Source organism: Trichomycterus rosablanca, chromosome 10, assembly GCF_030014385.1.
Source record: "Trichomycterus rosablanca isolate fTriRos1 chromosome 10, fTriRos1.hap1, whole genome shotgun sequence".
Taxonomy (NCBI): Eukaryota; Metazoa; Chordata; class Actinopteri; order Siluriformes; family Trichomycteridae; genus Trichomycterus; species Trichomycterus rosablanca.
The window spans coordinates 3927670-3950116 of NC_085997.1; the positions used below are offsets into that span (position 1 = coordinate 3927670).

Sequence of the window (22447 nt, forward strand, 5' to 3'; positions counted from 1 at the left end):
CAGCTGAGATTGCTTTCATAATATAAGAAGAACTTATTTTATTTATTTACTATTTTTATTTATGCACTCTCCCTTTTTTCCCCGATTTTAGTGTAGCTAATTAATCCACTTCTGGGGATCCCGATCATGTCCAAGAAGGGTGTATATTCGTCCCCTAGACCCCTTCTTATTCACCCATACTTCTGTGGATTTGCATGTTAGGCTGGATATCACACACTGAAAGTTAAAGACTTCTGAACAGGCACCTCAGGCTGCAAACCAGGGTCCTTACACAGCATCAAAGACCCCACCCACTTATTACTCCGGTCTTTCCCACCTAGCAGACTGGTAGCCAATTTTTGTCTGCTGCAGGTAGTGCCAGTTGTGCCTGCTAGGGGGCGCTCAGGTGACCGGTAGCAGAGCTAAGACACCATTTTTACTAAACCTAAAGGTAGCAGAATAGCTAAGAGAGGTTTGGTATTTGAAGCTTGTTTCTTTAGCTAGCTTTGTGAGCTACAAGGACACGGCTGGGAATTAGGGATGCACATTTTACCAAATTGTTTTAACCACATTCTTCTAGCCAAATTTGGACCGCACTATCGTCAGCACTTCATAAATAAGGCCAAGAAAGCCACTTTTGTGGCATATGGCAACCCATAGCAACGAGATCTGAAGCTGGTAGTTCATGGATAGTCATCGTCCAATCTGACAGGACTTGAGAGGATCTGTCATGAAATATGGGATAAACTGCCCAAATCCTGGTGTGCAAATCTTGTACAGACGTATCCCTCATTAGTATAGTGGACAGTATCTTTGCTTGTCACGTGGAAGACCGGGGTTCGATTCCCCGATAGGGAGACGACATTGTTTCCTTAATTTCCTATCTGTCTGTCTGTCTGTCTGTCTGTCTGTCTGTCTGTCTGTCATCTATCTATCTATCTATCTATCTATCTATCTATCTATCTATCTATCTATCTATCTATCTATCTATCATATATCCATCCATCCATCCATCCATCCATCCATCCATCCATCCATCCATCCATCCATCCATCCATCTATCTATCTATCTAACACACCCTGCAGCTGTAATTTCTGCCAAAAGGGAATTCTAGTACTGAATAAATATCAATAATATAAATAAAAACCACTAAGTGTGCTAATCAGAGGTTTTAATAAGTACAGTAGTGTGCAATTTGAGACAAGGCAGCTTTGAAGGTCAGCATATCCAGTTCAAACTGAGATTATTACCACCTGACAGGTTGTCCAGACTTAAATCTGACCAGAAGAACAGTCTGGCCCCGCAAGACTTACCCTTCCTAGAAAGACTCTCCAGTTCCTTTACCAAACACCCACACCTGAATCAGAGTAATGCTGCTCACGGACCTGAGTGTGATTAAATAGAAAGGGGTGTAAAAGGGTAATCTTTCCAAAGTGTAAGTTGATTAAACCTATTCGTCTTGTGTTCGATTTCCCAGCGTTCGGCACCTTCAGCTGTAAACAAGATCACACCGTGTGCTGGGTGTGTGTAGCAGCGGCGGCTTTTAGCTCGCCCGCCGGAGAGTGCTGGTGTGGTATTTGTTTAGTTCTGACACTGGTACAAACTATAAGGTTTTCAATCCTTAAATTAGGGATGTGATATAACCTTAATGGTTCATTTTGTCTGGGGTGGTTTTGAAAACAAGCCACAGCAGCACTGCTGTGTGTAATCAGGGTACGTTTACATTTTCGGCATTTAGCAGACGCTTTTTATCCAAAGCGACTTACAGTACTTTCACAGTGTATTGCCATAGCAATTGAAGGTTAAGGGCCTTGCTCAAGGTCCGAACAGTGTCAACAAGGCAGAGGTGGGGCTTGAACCAGTGACCTTTCGATTACTAGTCCAGTACCTTAACCACTAGGCTACAACTGCACTAGTTTTTTAAAATTATTTTCTTTACGCATTTTCTCCCCTTTTTCTCCCTTTTTAGCACATCCAATTGCCCGATTGCATCATGCTTCCTCTCCACCAATGCGATCCCCGCTCTGATTGCGGAGAACGAAGCTAACCCACACCCCCTCCGACACGTGGGCAGCAGCCGTATGCACCTTATCACCTGCACTTTTTGGACGAATGCAGTGCAGCTCAGCGTTGTGTATGGAGAGACACACCCTGACAGCACTCTTTTCTCATCTCTGTGCAGGCGCCATCAATCAGCCAGCAGAGGTCGTAATTGCACCAGTCATGGAAGAGAGAAACCCCATCTGACTTAGTCCCGCCCATCTGAACAACAGGACAATCGTTGTTCATGTGGCCGCTCAGCCTTAGCCGGCAGGCAGAGCTGAGATTCGATACGATGTATTCGAGATCCAGCTCTGGTTCCAGCGTGTGTTTTTACCGCTGCGCCACCTGAGCAGCCCACAGCTGCCCTAGTTGCCCTAGTCTTTATACTTTGTGTGTTTTAAAACACGTGGACGCTCGTCCTAATGATCGAGTTCGTCTGTTTCAGCCACATCTATTGCTACTGGTTTCCCAGGTTGAGCGGTCCGGGTCCTTTCTGTGTGGAGTGATGGACTGGCGACCTACCCGAGGTGTTTCCTGCCTTTCACCCAATGAACTGGACCCACCGGGACCCTGAGTAGGATAAAGCAGTGGTCAAACTGATAATGAATGAATGTATAGAATCAATCCTATACAAGAAATAATGCAATGAGTAAGGCAGTACTGTTGTGTACTAGGTAGGCTTTGTATACACTGCAGCACTGACCAGAATATAGTACTTACTGAAGATTACTAGATGAATAGATGACCTGGACATTGCCTAACCAAGTTCCGGTCTTCCAGGTGCCAATCTATTTCAGGCCTTCGGCTATCGTCATCCCAAAGACATAAACAATCGTGTCTACATAGATGCCCGACCGGTTGATAGCACCACCAAAAAACCTGAGTCACAAAAGTGACCCCTAACCAGGTCATACAATTCAGTACATTAACACCAGCAGACAAACACCAGGTATAACATTTCTAGCCAAAAGGTCAGCCAACATGCAGAAGCAACGTTTGGAAAAAGTAAGTGCACCCCGACTGCTTCCACAGCTATTAAACAAAGTCCTGCGCAGCCGAGGTCTGCTGATCAGATCGACCCGAGAAGCCATTGATCCGGAGGTTCACTAAAAACAAAGCATCAGTTTGGAGAGCGGGTACTTGCACCATGTGATGGAACATTGATTTTCACTACTCTAGGTAGAACATTTTAATCCATAAATTACACACAGCTTTATTTTTTTGACATATTAAACATTTTAAAGTCGAGGCCTCTATCAGTAAGGAGGCCCATCGCCCCGCGGAGTTGTTTTCTGCCAACGGACGCTTGATGTAACGTTGAAGGGCTTTCTAATTCAATGAGATCATTAAGCTAATGAGAATGAGGGTCAGCAGTGAACTTCTTACACAGACTGCCCAGAGGCAAGAATTCTAGCCGCACCACCATACATTTGCTGACAAAATATTTTGACCTCGGGATAAAGCACTAGCGCACCAGCGCTGGGATTCTGAACTCTCCTACCGTTCGGCTGGGCGCTCCTAGCAGGCACAATTGACGGTGCCTGCAGGAGATTGATGCGTGACTCTCCATGTGCAAGACTGGCCTCACCACAGTATGGGCGAATAAGAAGGGGTCATGGACTGCTCACACATTGGGGGGTGAGGGGGTGTGTGTCAAATCTACCCTCCTCAGATGCAATCGGGGTCCCCAGCAGCGGAAGATTAATTGGCTACACTAAATTGGGAGAAAAAGGGAGAAATGAATGGCAACTATTTATATTTCAATGCCTACTGGCTGCAGGACACCAAATGGACACCATCGCCTAAACCCAGTAATAGGCGTGGCATGAGATTGTGAGATCCGGTCCCTGTGTGTAGGACTGAAGGAGTAAATGTGAGGCCTGATTCAGCACATGTAATTACACAGAGGTTAGCATGTAATTAAACACTAAACAGCTTCATTAGGGAGCCCGTGATTATCCCGATTATTAATGATACTGTAAGACCCTTCTCTTTGGTTACATCTTTCCCCTTTCCTATGTCTCTTGTTTCCAAGGTTCATGTCCATCTTTGCTTCAGTTCCTTTTCCTCTCACTTCTGTTTCAGATGGAGGACGTCATAGCTCGAATGCAAGATGAAAAAAATGGAATCCCCATTCGCACAGTCAAGAGTTTTTTGTCCAAGATCCCCAGCGTCTTTTCAGGTGAGGTAAAAATGCCTGGTTACAGCTAATCTGAGATCTTAGAAAAAAAGCCATGTGTCAAGACAGACTTCATTATCCTTGGAAAGCCTAAACCACCAAACGATTGGCAGAAAATGTTATACACAAAAAAGAAATTAAATAAGATCTTGCATATATGAGTTTTTTGTAGCATATCTGATACATCAGGTTTTTTTAAAACAATAACTGGGTTCTCAAAAAACCCCAGAAACCTTTGGATGTCAACTAAATTATTAAAAAAGTGTGGGTTTGAGCAAAGTTCAAGTGTGCAGCAATGACCAACCTGCTAGTGGGACTGGTAGAGTTGGAAATATATACTGATCCATAACATTAAAACCACCTCCCTGTTTCTACACTCACTGTCCATTTTATCAGCTCCACTTACCACATAAAAGCACTTTGTAGTTCTACAATTACTGATTGTAGTCCATCTGTTTCTCTACATGCTTTTTTTAGCCTGCTTTCACCCTGTTCTTCAATGCTTAGGACCCCCACAGGACCACCACAGAGCAGGTATTATTTAGGTGGTGGATCATTCTCAGCACTGCAGTGACACTGACATGGTGGTGGTGTGTTGGTGTGTACTGTGTTGTGCTGGTGTGAGTGGATCAGACACAGCAGCGCTGCTGGAGTTTTTAAATATCGTGTCCACTCACTGTCCACTCTATTAGACACTCCTACCTAGTCAGAGACGATCGCTCATCTATTGATGCTGTTTGAATCGGTCATCTTCTAGACCATCGGTGGTCACAGGACGCTGCCCACAAGGCGCTGTTGGCTGGATATTTTTGGTTGGTGGACTATTCTCAGTCCAGCAGTGACAGTGAGGAGTTTAAAAACCCCACAGCGCTGCTGTGTCTGATCCACTCATACCAGCACAACACACACTAACACACCACCACCATGTCAGTGTCACTGCAGTGCTGAGAATGATCCACCACCTAAATAATACCTGCTCTGTGATGGTCCTGTGGGGGTCCACAGTCAGTAATTGTAGAACTACAAAGTGCTTCCAAATGGTAAGTGGAGCTGATAAAATAAACAGTAAGTGTAGAAACAAGGAGGTGGTTTTAAAGTTATGGCTGTGTATTTTGCTTTTTGGAATACATAATGCATAAATGTAAATGCATAAAATTACAATTGACTGATAATGACCTTATATACCCGCTGTATATAATTTGATACACGCAAATTTAACATGATTTTACAACAAAATAAATGACAAAATATCGAGTGTGTCAATCCACTAAATATTCATATTAAAAGATTAGTAAACCTTATATTTCACAAAATTGGTAAAAGCATCCATGCAAAATCACAGGTGGGTCACTAATTGACAGTATTCTCAGTAAAAGGTCCTCTGGTGCATACAGTACATGAATAATTAACCAGGGGGCAGAAGACATGTATCTAATTTGTTTTTAAAAAAACAATATACATACTGATGATGTAGAGGTCTCTAAAACTCATGTATCAAATTTGATACGCTTGGCATTTTAGAGTTATATAAATAACTAGCGTAATGTAAATTTCACTTCTGTACACATGCTTGTATATTAGTTGTAGGATTTGCTGTTCTAGCTTTACTAGAACGTCCGTGCTGGATTTTGGTCCTCTACAGCTTTTAGGCAAAAAAAAAAAAAAGACAACCTACCATCAGGTACAGACAGTGCTCACAGTACAGCGTATCGTAATAAAGAGGGGATAGAGTGGGTACGCGTGGTACAGGCTGAGAGCGCATTAAACTCATTAAATGATCCCACTAATGAAGAGTAGAGCTAGCAGAGCAGATAGCATTGTGACACTGCTGATAACGCACAGTGCAGATAGGGTTGCCAGCCCTCGCGGATCTGCTCGGAGACTCTGGTAATTATCCTTGGTCTCCTGGAAGTAATAAAAAACATGTTTTTCTTTGATTTTTTTAAATAACTGGGTAGTGCAGTGGTAAATTGATTTAACTTACTACCACTGGGATGCAGGTTCAAGTCCCTAGCAATGATATTGGTGGGGATCTACACACAGAAGTGATTGGCTATGTCTGATGGGGCGATGTGGGGTTCAGAAAGTATTCAGATCTCTTGACTTTAACCCATAAAACCCAAATTTTTACACAAGTATTACAAGTATTCCCACCACTGGCTGGGGCACTCCGAATAGCGATCAGGTGCATCCTGTTGGCTTTACTTATCTTTAAGATGTGTCTAGAACTACACCTGCTGCAATCTTTTACCTTCCTCAAGTGTACCATGCGGTCTTATTGAGCATCCAGATTGGAAGAGGGTTGGTCAGTGTGGTAGGAGAGAGCCCAACAGTAACCCTAAACGAACAGCTTGTTTGGAAGCTGGGGTAAGGGCGCAGGGTCAGCCATTGTACGGCACCCCTGGAGACAAGAGGGTTAAAGTCCTTGCTCAAGATCCTGACCGTGGCCGCATGGTAGAGCCAGGATTTAAACCCACAACCTTCCGATTGATAGCCCAAAGCTCTATACGCTAGGTTATTACAGTTTGTTATAAAAAACCTGCCTCTGTAGTTAGAGTACAGGTGCAAGACCGGCCTGCCTACAGTCTGGACTGGTCACTTTGTAGTTCTACAATTACTGACTGTATTCCATCTGTTTACCTGCATGCTTTGTTAGCCCCCTTTTCATGCTGTTCTTTAATGGTCAGGACTCACCACAGAGCAGGTATTATTTGTGTGGTGGATCATTCTCAGCACTGCAGTGACATTGACATGGTGGTGGTGTGTTAATGTGTTAGTGTGTGTCGTGCTGGTATGAGTTTTTAAACACCTCACTGTCACTGCTGGACTGAGAATAGTCCACCAACCAAAAATATCCAACCAACAGCGCCCCATGGGCAGCGTCCTGTGACCACTGATGACGGTCTAAAAGATGACCGACTCAAACAGCAGCAATAGATGAGCGATCGTCTCCGACTTTACATCTACAAGGTGGACCAACTAGGTAGGAGTGTCTAATAGAGTGGACAGTGAGTGGACGCGGTATTTAAAAACTCCAGCAGCGCACTCCACCACCATGTCAGTGTCACTGCAGTGCTGAGAATGATCCACCACCTAAATAATACCTGCTCTGTGGTGGTCCTGTGGGGGTCCCGACCATTGAGGAACAGAGTAAAAGCAGGGTAAAAAAGTATGTAGAGAAACAGATGGACTACAGTCAGTAATTGTAGAACTACAAAGTGCTTCTAGATGGTAAGTGGAGCTGATGAAATGGACAGTGAGTAGAAACAAGGAGGTGGTTTTAATGTTATGGCTGATTGGTGTATAAACAAATAAATGTCTTTTTTATTTAAAGTTTTCTTAATGTCCTAACTTAATCTAAGTAACCCAAGTGTGTGTGCGTGAGAGAGAGACGTACATACATACAGACAGACACACTCGGGGGGATAAGGCGTACTCGGCTCGATTTGGCAGTGTTCTGGCGGCGTGGCCATTAGGGACGCAGCACTGGATTCCCCCCACAGGAGCGCCTGATTACAGAGCAGAACATCATGTCCTCATCTCGTCACATGCATACACAAATCAAGCCTGTCTTACATTTATTTATTATTATTACACAATCAGTCACTCATTTCAATCATAAAAGCTCCGCTGTCCTGTGATTCAGGGTGTTTAGAGACCAGACCACTGTAGTGCTGCAGTAAATGATTATTTATCTAATCCATCTGTTTATCCGTTTCTTTTATTAATCCATGCCATGAATTGTTTTAATCAGACACTGTATTGTTGTCTGTTTTCTGATACAATGATCAAGCATAACATTATGACCACCTTCCTATTTGACTGGTCTGCGGCGATGCAGTCCAATACGCAACAAACTGTGATGCTCTGTGTATTCTGACACCTTTCTATCAGAACCAGCATTAACTTCTTCAGCAATCTGAGCTACAGAAGCTCGTCTGTTGGATCGGACACACACGTGCATCAATGAGCCTTGGCCGCCCATGACCCTGTCGCCGGGTTTACCACTGTTCCTTTTCTTGGACCACTTTTGGACCATAGAGACTGACCACTGCAGACCCCACAAGAGTCTAGCCATCACAGTTTGGCCCTCGTCAAACCCTCACGCTCGCCCATTTATCCTGCTTCTAACATCAATTTTGAGGATGAAATGTTCACTTGCTGCCTAATATATCCCACCACTAACAGGTGCCGTAATAGAAAAGATAATCAGTGTTATTCACTTCACCTGTCAGTAGTCATAATGTTATGCCTGGTCGGTGTATATTTCATATTACACACTTTGATTACATTATCCAAATTATTTGTAGTTATTTTTTACGCTTTTATCCAAAGCGACACAATCAGGACCAAATACAATCCTAGCAAGTGTGGGAATTGAACCAACAACCTTCCAGTATTTTAACCATTGCTCTATCACTGCCCTACAGTAGCTACTGTTTTCAACAGTCAAGATTCTCTGATTCTCTGTGTGCTTCATAATGCTTCATGTTTTTATCAGATACTGCCTGGACTGCAGACAGGTCAGTCTAGCAACTGTACTCTCTTACTAAGAAGCACCACACACAGAATATGGCTCCCTGTAAATAAACTACATCGCTGATTTAGGCCCCACCACTGCCAGGTTGCCTCTGTTGGGCCCTTGAGCAATGAATTATTTAAATAATTGTATGGACTGTAGATGGTGAAATCATCATCATAGGTTAAATTCCTAATTTTAATGAAATATTGTCCTTAAACTGTTAGAATTTGTAACTCTTTGGGCTATGACTAGACAAGAGGGGCTGGACACACACACAGAGATGTATAAACACAATTTATTAATGACCAAACCCAAAGGTTATACAAACAAGACAAGGGATTCACAAGACAAGACACGCGACTTATAATAACCGATAAGCTAATGGCTAAACAAACAAAGGCTAAGGCTAATGAACAAAGATTAAGGTAAAGGGTAAACTGACAGACAGACCAAGGTGAACTCAAGCATAAAGCAAACCGCCAAAACAGAGTCACAGCAAACGAGCGCCTCCTTAAATACACAGATAATTATCCCTCAACAAGGTTCAGCTGTGGGTCGTTAACAGGAGACCAATCATACTGAGGGGGAGTTGGCCTGTCACCAAAAACAAACACTCCTCCACCATGTGCTCCTGGAAAGGTGGGCGTGGCAGGTGTACTCGACTCATCTGATATTATACCTAATCCTGACTGTCAGTTGTTTTACATTATAGCTTGAATTAAATCGCATAATTACCCTGAAGCAACTGTATAAATTGTGTCACAACACACTGCATCAATCCCCTCTGTTATCAGGCCGGTTAAAATGTCTGGAAACACGCACAGTGGTCTACAGTGGTCAGGCTGGCATCGGAACTGGACATCAGAGCGATAGAATAGGTAGGAAACAGGATGCATGAGAGGTGGAAGACGATGAGACATGAGGACATGTTATGATTGTAAATATCTAAAGTAATGAAGGAAACATATGGAGGACACAAGGGGGTGAGGATAAGGAGTGATAATTAAAGGTGTATATATTTAGCTGTGGGTAACAGCTGGTGCTGGTGGAGTGGAGGAAGTTGCCAGCAGTGTGGTAGTGCTGAACATGCCTCAGTATCAGGAGGATTATTATTGTGTGCACCAAGCGCTTGTTGGCTCAACACTATGTGTGATGCATCTGAGCTGTTGAATCCTGCTTGGATGTATTTTGGGTCCTAACGACTCTAATATTGGTTAAAACTGAATGTTTAGATATAAAGATATACACTCATGAGCCAAAGGAGTAGGACCACCCTAAGAAATGTGCATTGCTTTGCCTGTTTGGTAACAATTGTGCATTTGGTGGTCTGGGATCTGTTAGATCTTGGCTTGATGATCGTTTACTTGTTGAAATCAGCAGCTATGATGAGCATAAAGACCTGAAGGACATTGATAAGCCCCAAATCGTCATGGTCAGATGAATGTGTTGATGTATCTCAAAATCAGCAAGGGGTGCTTGCTGAGTACCCATCAACAGTGGTACAAGGAGGGACAAGGTAGAACCGCCAACAGGTTGTTGGGAGGCCAAGAGTCATTGATGCCATAGAAAACCAAAGTTTTTTACGTCTGGTACAGAACAAAAGAGGGGTTAACGTGACTCAAATTGAATGTTATTTTAACACTGGTGATGAGCTAAACATTAGGTGTGATGCATCTGAGCTGTTGAATCCTGCTTGTATGAGTTTTGGATGTATTTTGAGTCCTAACTACACCTATTTTGAGTCCTAAATATTGGTTAAAACCTTATGTTTAGATAAAAAGATATACACTCACTGTCTAATGCCCTGATTGCCCTGATTTTCGCTCGCCGACTGGTCGGAATTAGATTTGCCGGCTCGGGAGGAACTCGGCGTTCGCTCGGCGATCGAAGCTCGGCTCTCAATCGCTGTGTGTGAACTACTCAACAAACCGATCCGAGCACTCGCCGAGCGCTCTGCGACTGAAGACAGATATCTAGCATGTCAAATATCTAAATATGAGTCGCCCAACTGGCAATGAGTGCTATGTCGAACAGTAAATGAGAACGCAAGATACGGTGTGGGGGGAAACACAGGGGAGGAGTGTAAAAGGTGGGACGGGGCATAATACAGTTTATATCAGAATACATCAGCACACACACACGTTTTATACAGTATTTCTGACCTTATCGTTCTCTACAAAACATAACACTAATGTTGTATTGCAAAAATATTTATTAACCTCCAACTCACTATAGAACAATCCATCCCTGCTGCTGGTCAAGTTGCCAAATCCACTCAGATTCATTTATTTTTTCTCCTTGATTTTACGCTGCACATCAGCGCACAAACTTGAATCGCTCGCTACTTGTTGACGTGCATTTTTGGACGTGGTATCATTAGACCCCTTGTCACTACTTTTTTTTTTTCGTGACAAAACGTAGTTTAGGAGACCAGAGAAGCTCGCCTGCGATTCCAGTTGTTGATAGATCGTGTAGTGTGTAACCCCCTATAGTGTAAAATACACACCGACTTAAAAGACTCCCGATTACAAGAGATCCAGCTGTGTAGTGTGAACTGTACAGCGACCTGACCACTTGCAAAGTCGTGTAGTGTGAACTTGGCATAAGCAATTGAGGGTTAAGGGCCCTGGTCAAGGCCCCAACAGTGGCAATCTGGCAGTGGTGGGGCTTAACCCAGCCACCTTCTGATTTCTAGTCCAGTACCTTAACCACTAGGCTTCAACTGCCCTTGAAGGTAGTTCACGTGTTGAAATCACTTGTGACCAGACCGCTGGGTTGATGTATGTCTGAAACAGCAAGACGTGCTTTCTAAGTACCCACCAATAGTTGGTGTTAAGGAGTTTCAACCCTGACCCAAGACTTATGAATGTAACACTTTCTGCATACAATTATTGCATAAACAGTTTTTTTTATTGAAAATGAAATGGCAGCAGGAGGTTATTAAAAACCTCTCTCTATTATTCCATATACACACTCTTTGAGAGTAAAGCTGAAGCTAAGGGGTAGCTGAAGGATTAAGGAGATTTCCCAGGCCTGCAGTGATTACAGCACTTAGACAGAGAAGGGTGGATTAGTTCCGTACTGAATCTGAGACTGAAGTTGAGTAGAATTTGTGGCTTTGAGGTACAAAAGGTATAAAAACACTGAAATATGTGTTCGATTAGGCATAACATTAAAACCACCTCCTTGTTTCTACACTCACTGCTCCACTTACCATATAGAAGCACTGACTGTAGTCCATCTATTTCTCTACATACCTTCTTAGCCTGCTTTCACCCTGTTGTTCAATGGTCAGGACCCCCACAGGACCACCACAGGACCACCACAGAGCAGGTATTATTTAGGTGGTGGATCATTCTCAGCACTGCACTGACACTGACATGGTGGTGGTGTGTTAGTGTGTGTTGTGCTGGTATGAGTGGATCAGACACAGCAGCGCTGCTGGAGTTTTTAAATACCGTGTCCACTCACTGTCCACTCTATTAGACACTCCTACCTAGTCGGTCCACCTTGTAGATGTAAAGTCAGAGACGATCGCTCGTCTATTGCTGCTGTTTGAGTCGGTCATCTTCTAGACCTTCATCAGTGGTCACAGGACGCTGCCCACGGGGCGCTGTTGGCTGGATGTTTTTGGTTGGTGGAGTATTCTCAGTCTACTCAGTCAGCATTGCTGTGTCTTCCACTCATACCAGCACAACACACACTAACACACCACCACCATGTCAGTGTCACTGCAGTGCTGAGAATGATCCACCACCTAAATAATACCTGCTCTGTGGTCGTCCTGACCATTGAAGAACAGCATGAAAGGGGGCTAACAAAGCATGCAGAGAAACAGATGGACTACTGTCAGTAATTGTAGAACTACAAAGTGCTTCTATATGGTGTGTTTGTGTGTGTATTTATTCTATATAGTAAAAAGGTCTTTTATGTGTGTGTTCTTATGCTATTGTCTGTTTGTACTGAGGTAAGACAATGTTCTCTAATGTTCTCTGGAGGAACACAAAGCCCCTCTGTCAGTCACTCTGGATAAAAGCGTCTGCTAATATTGAAGCTGGAAATAGAAAAGGAAACATATTCAAACCTTTTCACATCAAATTCAGCGAATAAAAAGTGCAGCAAAGCTTCTGATTAAAACCGCTGAAAAACAACAAACGTTCTCATTTCTTGCTTGGTGTGTTTCAGGCTCAGATATTGTGCAGTGGATGATGAAAAACCTGAACATTGATGATCCAGGTAAAGTGAGTTACGCTGTTTGTCTGTAACCTGTTTGTCTGAGTCATTCTGTTTGCTCGGAGAGAGAAAAAAACCCCCTGATGCTTCTAGCTCTGACCTTGAACTTGTCCTCCCATCTCCTGGAGAGGCGCTGTGTGTCTCTCTCTCTCTCTCTACCTCACATTCTCTCATTTATGGATTCTCTGGTTACAGTTTGCACCTTCTGGACCTTACATTTTGGTTTATGGTGTAATCAGACAGTAATCCAATACATATAATAAAACATGTACATTATTTTGCCAGAGGTTTGTGGACACCTGACCAGGATCCTTTGCCTCTAGAAGCAATTTTGTTTTGTTTTTTTAATTATGTTTACATATTTACTGTATTTTATAAACAGAGACCAAGAAATACATATGGATGGTCACCACAAAGCTATGGTGGCTTAAGTCTTTTGCGAAATAATCAGTCAGTCAAAAGTCAGTCAAAAGAACTGAAATGTTATTGTGAGGTGCCATTGTCAGTGCGTTCTCAGTGCAGGTCCCACGCCCTAATAAAAATAGAAGGATTGCATCAAGAAAAGGATCTGGCATAAAAACTGTGCCAAGTCTAATATGCGAACTATTATTATGATCTGCTGTGGCGATGACTAAAAACCAGCTAAAAGAAAAACAATGATCATGAGTTTGTTGGCCATTCAATTGGTCATTTAGTCACAGAAAAAGAAGAGTTGCAGAAACCCATGAAATCCTAAATCCTGGCAGAAATGAGTGTTTTTTAGAACTTATTTGTTTTTATTCCTGTGTGCATGTATGTGTGCATGTGTACATGTGTGTATGCATGTATACTTATGTGTCCATATGTGTATTTATGTATATGTGTGTGTGTGTCCATATGTGTATTTCTGTGTGTATATGTGTATATATGTATACATGTGTATATGCGTGTCCATATGTGTATTTGTGTGTGTATATGTGTATATATGCATACGTGTGTATATGTGTGTCCATATGTGTATATATGTGGATGTGTGTATATGTGTATATATGTATACATGTGTATATGTGTGTCCATATGTGTATATATGTGGATGTGTGTATATGTGTATATATGTATACATGTGTATATGTGTGTCCATATGTGTATTTATGTGAATGTGTGTGTAAACATGTGTATATGTATACGTGTTTGTGTGCATATGTGTACTTATGCGGATGTGTGTGTATACGTGTATATACTGTATGTATACATGTGTGTGTGTATATGTGTATTTATGTGGATGTGTGTATACATGTATATACAGTGCCTTGCAAAAGTATTCAGCCCCCTTGAACTTTTCAACCTTTTGCCACATTTCAGGCTTCAAACATAACGATATGAAATTGTAATTTTTTGTGAAGAATCAACAACAAGTGGGACACAATCGTGAAGTGGAACGAAATTTATTGGATATTTTAAACTTTTTTTAGAAATAAAAAACTGAAAAGTGGGGCGTGCAATATTATTCAGCCCCCTTGCGTTAATACTTTGTAGCGCCACCTTTTGCTGCGATTACAGCTGCAAGTCGCTTGGGGTATGTCTCTATTAGTTTTGCACATCGAGATACTGAAATTTTTGCCCATTCTTCCTTGCAAAACAGCTCGAGCTCAGTGAGGTTGGATGGAGAGCGTTTGTGAACAGCAGTTTTCAGCTCTTTCCACAGATTCTCGATGGGATTCAGGTCTGGACTTTGACTTGGCCATTCTAACACCTGGATACGTTTATTTGTGAACCATTCCATTGTAGATTTTGCTTTATGTTTTGGATCATTGTCTTGTTGGAAGATAAATCTCCGTCCCAGTCTCAGGTCTTTTGCAGACTGCAACAGGTTTTCTACCAGAATGGTCCTGTATTTGGCTCCATCCATCTTCCCATCAATTTTAACCATCTTCCCTGTCCCTGCTGAAGAAAAGCAGGCCCAAACCATGATGCTGCCACCACCATGTTTGACAGTGGGGATGGTGTGTTCAGGGTGATGAGCTGTGTTGCTTTTACGCCAAACATAACGTTTTGCATTGTGGCCAAAAAGTTCGATTTTGGTTTCATCTGACCAGAGCACCTTCTTCCACATGTTTGGTGTGTCTCCCAGGTGACTTTTTATAGATATCTTTGAGAAATGGCTTTCTTCTTGCCACTCTTCCATAAAGGCCAGATTTGTGCAGTGTACGACTGATTGTGTCCTATGGACAGAGTCTCCCACCTCAGCTGTAGATCTCTGCAGTTCATTCAGAGTGATCATGGGCCTCTTGGCTGCATCTCTGATCAGTCTTCTCCTTGTTTGAGCTGAAAGTTTAGAGGGACGGCGGGGTCTTGGTAGATTTGCAGTGGTCTGATACTCCTTCCATTTCAATATGATCGCTTGCACAGTGCTCCTTGAGATGTTTAAAGCTTGGGAAATCTTTTTGTATCCAAATCCGGCTTTAAACTTCTCCACAACAGTATCTCGGACCTGCCTGGTGTGTTCCTTGGTCTTCATGATGCTCTCTGCGCTTTAAACAGAACTCTGAGACTGTCACAGAGCAGGTGCATTTATACGGAGACTTGATTACACACAGGTGGATTCTATTTATCACCATCAGTCATTTAGGTCAACATTGGATCATTCAGAGATCCTCACTGAACTTCTGGAGTGAGTTTGCTGCACTGAAAGTAAAGGGGCTGAATAATATTGCACGCCCCACTTTTTAGTTTTTTATTTCTAAAAAAAGTTTAAAATATCCAATAAATTTCATTCCACTTCACGATTGTGTCCCACTTGTTGTTGATTCTTCACAAAAAATTACAATTTCATATCGTTATGTTTGAAGCCTGAAATGTGGCAAAAGGTTGAAAAGTTCAAGGGGGCTGAATACTTTTGCAAGGCACTGTATGTATACATGTGTGTATGTGTGTGCATTTATGTATTTGTGTGTATGTATACATGTATATGTGTTTTTATATGTATACATGTTTGTGCGTGTGCATTTAGGTTTAACACGGTTACAGAGGACACTAGTACCAATGAAATCCCAAATCCTGGCAGAAATCAGTGTCTTTTACAAGTGTATGTAAACCTTTGAGCTCATGGGTGTGTGTGTTCCTTTGTGTGTTTTAGTCGAGGTGCTACATCTGGGAACGTTGATGTCTGCACATGGATATTTTTTCCCCATCTCAGATCACGTACTGACACTGAAGGATGATGGGACATTTTACAGATTTCAGGTAAAAACAGCAACTTATTTATCCAAAAGATGAATCCTTTTGTTAAAATCTAATTCATACACGTCTCTCTACTTATTATATATTATAATATTATAAATCATCAAACCTGTGTTTGGAGTTCTGTGATTGTCTTCAGTTTTGTACTGGAAGCAACATCACTGCTAGCACCCTTACTCTTTCCATTTCCTGCAGACACCCTACTTCTGGCCATCAAACTGCTGGGAACCAGAGAACACAGACTATGGTAAGTACACCAAGTTCATCATCCTACATTTATTGGATGACCGACAGATCCACAGACACTTTTTTTTGGATTCATTGTTCGGTTTTTGTCCTGACAATGTAGCATAAATTGTGGGCCCTTCTAGGTGTTTATCTTTCCGAACCATGTTCAACCCATTTAGATTGCAGGATCTCACAGATTACTAAAGCAATTAAAGTCAGGATGCACCATACCACAGTTTGGTAATTTTTATGACTTTAGTTTAAGTTTTGATGTTTACATCTATTTCAAATCAAATTCACAACACAAAGTGAGCAGAAAGTCAAGGGGTCTGAATACCTATTTAATTCACTTTGTATGAACAGATAAATGGATGAATATAGACAGATGAACTGATTGATGGATAGTGGATGTATGGCTGAAGGTGGTTGTTTTGTTGGATAGATAGCTGGATAAGTGGATGGATTAATGGATAGATGGACGGATGGACGGACAGTTGAATAGATAGAAGAATAAATAAATGGATTAACAAAAGGATAAATGGATGGATGGATGGATAAAACAAGGAATGATGGATGGATGAATGGATAGATGGATGGATGAATGGACAGTTGAATAGATAGATGGATAAGTAAATGGATTAACAAATGAATGGATAGATGGATGAAAAAAAGAAATGAATGGAGAGATGGATGGACAGTCTGACAGATCTACACGTATGTGTGGATGGATGGATGAATATTCCTCTGGTGTTCCTCTTGATGGATGGATAAATGGAAAAAGGAAAGGAATGAAAGAAGGATGGATGGATGGATGGATGGATGAAAGGACAAAGGGTTGAATAGATAGATGGAAGTAAAGAACATAGAAATAAATTAACAAATGGATGGATGGATGGATGGATGTATAAAACAAGGAATGATGGATGGATAGATGGATGGACAGTCTGACAGACTTACACGAATGTATGAATGGTTGGGTGGATGGATGGATGGATGGATGGATGAATGTTCCTCTTGTGTTCCTCTTGATGGATGGATAAATGGCAAAAGGAAAGGAATGAAAGAAGGATGGATGGATGAATGGATGGATGGCTCAAAGGATGGAGGGTTGAATAGATAGATGGAAGTAAAGTAGATAGGTAGAAGTAAATTGATTAATAAATGGATGGATGGGTGGATGTATGGATGGACAGTCTGACAGACTTACAGCCACACGAATGTATGAATGGTAAGTGGATGGATGGATGGTTGGCAAAAGGAAAGGAATGAAGGATGGATGGACGGACAGTTAAAAAGATGGATAAGTAAATGGATAAACAAATGGATGGATGGGTAGGTGAATGGAAGGATAGACAGACAGACAGGCGGTTGGATGGGCAAATGGATGGATGAACGGATGGGTGCAAGGTTCTTCTTTTAAAGAAACATGTGTGCTCCCAAGTAAACAAATCTGCATGTATGAAGGTTTCCAGTGAGTCTCACTTCCTGTCTCCAGCCCACACAATAGAGAGAAAATCCCTCCTCCGCCCTCTACTGCTGTACCTTTGATCTCTGTTGATTTTAGTTTTCTATTAACCGGACATGCAGACTGTAAGTAAAACTCTTTGTCCGGCACACTGAAGCCTGAGGAGAAATCAATATGCAGTGTGTATGTGTGACGTGGTGGTTACTGTATACACTGATCTCCAGGGTGGTGTGTCAGTTTACTTCAGTAAATAAAAACTAATGTCACCAAGTCGAAGCAACAGAACAGAATTATAGTTTTGTTAAAGATTTAATTATGCAAACTGTCTCACATCACAAGTTACTTTTATTCCAGTTTTTAATAGAATACACTTTATGTTTGTGGTCAGTAATAAGAACGTCGATATGCAATTGAATGGATGGATGGATGGATGGATGGATGGATGGTAGATGGATGGTTGGTAGATGGATGGATAGATGGATGGATGGGTAGATGGATGGATGGATAGATGGATGGATGGATGGGTAGATGGATGGACGAATGGATGGGTAGATTAATGGATGGATAATTGGATGGGTAGATGGATGGGTAGATGGATAGATGGTTGGACTGAGGGTTGAATAGATAGATGGAAGTAAAGAAGATAGATAGAAATAAATTAACAAATGGATGGATGGATGGATGGACAGTCTGACAGACTTACAGCCACACAAATGTATCAATGGTAAGTGGATGGATGGTCAAACGTTTACATACACCTGTAGGGCAATACAGCTGTCTTGGGATTGCAATGATTTCTGCATGTGTTGTTTTGTTATGACTAAAAGTTTAAACACACATTGCAATGCCAACTTTTTTTCTTTCAGTTTCTGATCTCTCCTCTTTCACCCTTTTCTCTCTATGTAGCTGTATATCTTTGCAAACGAACAATGCAGAATAAAGCCAGGCTTGAACTTGCTGACTACGAAGCTGTAAGTACCACCCTTTGTTTCTCCTACACCATTTATTACTGTATTGTCTATTAATGTGTGATTAACCAGGCTTGTACAGACTTTCCGTTTTTGGAAAAAAAAAATTTGATGGGTATTAGTGGCATACATTGATGCCATTGATTTGTATCAGTTTGTATGGTTTTTTCTTTTTAAATAATTCAATAAAAGGAGCCTGGGTAGTGCAGTGGTCTAATGTGCTAACCCGTCACTGGTGTGTGTGTGTGTGTGTGTGTGTGTGTGTGTGCGCGCATACATATGTGTCTGTGTGTGTGTCTTTGTGTGCATTTATGCATGGGTGTGCATCCTTATGCACGTGTGTATGAATGTATATACGTTTGTTTGTATTTATGTGGGTGTGATTGTATATGTGTATGTATGTTTGTGTCTATGCATATATTTGTGTATACATGTTTGTTTGTGTGTGTCCATATGTGTATTTATATGGGTGTGTATGTGTGTCCATATGTGTATTTATATGGGTGTGTATGTGTGTGTCCATATGTGTATTTATGTGGGTGTGTATGTGTGTGTCCATATGTGTATTTATGTGGGTGTGTATGTGTGTGTCCATATGTGTATTTATATGGGTGTGTATGTGTGTGTCCATATGTGTATTTATATGGGTGTGTATGTGTGTGTCCATATGTGTATTTATATGGGTGTGTATGTGTGTCCATATGTGTATTTATGTGGATGTGCGTGTGTACATGTATGTGTATATATGCATACATGTGTATGTGTGTGTGTCCATATGTGTATATATGTATACATGTGTATGTCTGTGTCCATATGTGTATTTATGTGGATGTGTGTGTGTATATATGTATATATGTGGATGTGTGTGTGTTTAGGAGAGTTTAGCACGGCTACAGAGAGCATTTGCACGTAAGTGGGAGTTTATCTTCATGCAGGCAGAAGCACAAGCTAAGTGAGTATGAGAATTATACAGGTAAATATAGAAATCTGAACATTAATGATCTACATCATGTTACATTCATTATTATCGGTTCATTGGATATGTATTTCACTTTTAGGGTGGATAAAAAACGAGACAAAGTCGAGAGGAAGATCCTGGACAGTCAGGAGAGAGCATTCTGGGACGTACACAGACCTGTGGTGAGCCATTTATCATCCCCGTTCCAGCCAATCAGCTCTCTAATAACGTCCAGTACTAAACTGGTTAAAGTGATTTTCAATCATTTGAGTTAATCTCTGGGATTGATTAAATGTTCTAGTGGGATGAGTTTTAAGATTACGGACTTTCAGCATTACTGTAACTGATTAAAGGTGGACTGGTCAACACAATGAAACTGAATTACTCAAACAATTTATTTACAGCATCTGAAAACCAGACTGGCTTGTTTACGTTCCTCATGCCAGTCACGTTATAGACATGCTCTAAAGAGCCCTTCACTTCACCAGTCTTTACTACTCACAAATGAAAACATGGCAGATTACCTTGCTGAATGGCTAGGATTTTATGATACTGTGATTGCAGAGAAAACACATCAGCCCTTTACTTCACCTTGTAACTACTGGAGCTAAAATGCACCTTTAAATCTGACCTCATTAAAGGATTCGGTTCTCTTTTATACTGATTTAATTTTGTGTTCGTATATTTATGTATACATAAAGCAGGATCTTAAAACAGGAAATGAGAAAGCATTGTTGAATGAAGGAGCCTGTGCTGATGAAAATAATTAAGAGTGAAGTTTTTAATGAATAGAAGAGGTTATGTAAATCAGTCCCAATTAGACCGGGGCTTTTCAGTGAGAGACTGTAATGAACAAGCATGAATATTAATTACATCGAATCTCTACTGTATAGATTTGTTCCACTTTTAATAACATTTCAAACCATTTAATTACATATTAATATTAATTCTTATTGTAACTTCAGGGATTTGGGTTCAATCCCTCTGGTTACTGTCTGTATGAACTTGGCACTTTCTGAATTCATCTATGTGGGTGTTCTTTGTATGTAGGAGGACTTTATCATATAAACATCATAGGGACACTGTTAAAGATTGTTTAAATGAGGACACTCAGCAGTAAAACGTGCTAGCACACCAGAGCTGACATTATCGTCGGTTCGAAACTCAGCTCTGCCATCCGGCTGGGCTGGTCGGCTACACGAACAACGATTGGCTGTTGTTCATACAGGGTGGGGAGCCGGATGGGGACCTCATAACTGATACAGTTATGACCTCTGCTGGCTGATTGATAGCGCCTGCACAGAGTCTAGGAAAAATTCGTTAATCAGTGTGGGGCTCTTCATACACAAAGCTGATCCGCATGAGAACTCGCCTTGTGCAGATGAAAAGATGTAGTCGGCTACTGCACATGTCGGAGGGGGCGTGTGTCAGATTCGCTCTCCTCAATCAGAAGTGGAGATCAGCATTAGTAGAGAGGAAGCGTAATGCAACCGGGTAATTGGATACGACTAGATTGAGAGGAAAATTGGGGGGAAAATACAAAAATATTGTTTAAATATTTGACTTGGAGAATAAAGTCGTATTATTGTAAGAATAGTTGTAATATTATGAGGATAAAATTGCAATATTATGAGAATAAAATTGCAGTATTTCTAGGATAAAATTGCAATATTTCTAGGATACAACTGCAGTATTTTGAGGATGAAATTACAATATTTCGAGGATAAAGTAGGCTAATTATAGGAGGCTGCCAGTTGAGACGCACAGACGAAAGAGAGCATCTGGGTATTCTGATTACCTCTGCTATTTAAAATATGCCAGATGTGTTTTTTTTTCTTTTTTAATTTTTTATCAAACTGTTATGAATAATTTGAGCCGTATGTATGGGGGACAGTGGGGACGTTATTATCCTGTGGGAATATGGGAATATTATCAGAAAACAAATCTATCAACAAATCTAAAAACACAACAGTTTTTTTGGCATTTAATGGCATATTTTTACTTTTGCTGCCGTGTTTTCGGATTAGGACTCGGTCATGCTTTGCTGGGGTGTTTTTTTTATTTTCTAGTTTGTTTTGCACCTACAGGCCACCTTACTATACACGTCTGTGCACACTCATACAGTGACACTTTCAGACAGAGGCTTCTCTTTTATTTTCTCATTAGCACCCTGTAGTGTTAACGGAACACACACACATACACACACACATACACACACACACACACACACACACTGCAGTCTGCATGAACAGGTTGTGCAGAATAATTGGAAATGGCAGTTTACGTTTCTGCAGTGTATGAGTTATAATCTGATTATATTCACGTTTAGACTGTATTTACATGACAAGCTTTATTAACATTTACTAACATTTACTGTTTAGCTGATGGGATTAGAGCTGCTGAAAGAGACGTAATGCTGATCAGTCCTTTACTTTTGTCTTTCTGTTTGTTTCCTTTAAGCTGCTGACCGTTTTGTCATGCGGTCATGCAGAAAAGCAGTTTAATTCTTGCAAAATATCCTGAAAATCTGCTCTGAACCTAATTTTCAGAAGAATTTATTGTATCTTAGACTAAAACCCTGTTAATACACACTTCAATGCAAAAAAAAAACTAATCAGTCACTCACAAGATCTTGGCCACAGTCAAGCAAGC

At 41.3% G+C, this 22447-nt stretch overlaps 1 protein-coding gene across 1 annotated transcript in view; it reads left to right on the forward strand.

Annotated features, from left to right (window-relative positions):
* The window catches only part of rgs7b (regulator of G protein signaling 7b), a 62171-nt gene that overhangs the window by 28327 nt on the left and 11397 nt on the right, over positions 1 to 22447 (forward strand). The window contains exons 3-9 of the mRNA XM_063003552.1: positions 4109 to 4205; positions 12910 to 12960; positions 16073 to 16179; positions 16372 to 16423; positions 18776 to 18840; positions 19713 to 19789; positions 19896 to 19977. Coding sequence (XP_062859622.1) covers positions 4109 to 4205; positions 12910 to 12960; positions 16073 to 16179; positions 16372 to 16423; positions 18776 to 18840; positions 19713 to 19789; positions 19896 to 19977 — 531 coding nt within the window. The remainder of the gene's footprint in view (positions 1 to 4108; positions 4206 to 12909; positions 12961 to 16072; positions 16180 to 16371; positions 16424 to 18775; positions 18841 to 19712; positions 19790 to 19895; positions 19978 to 22447) is intronic.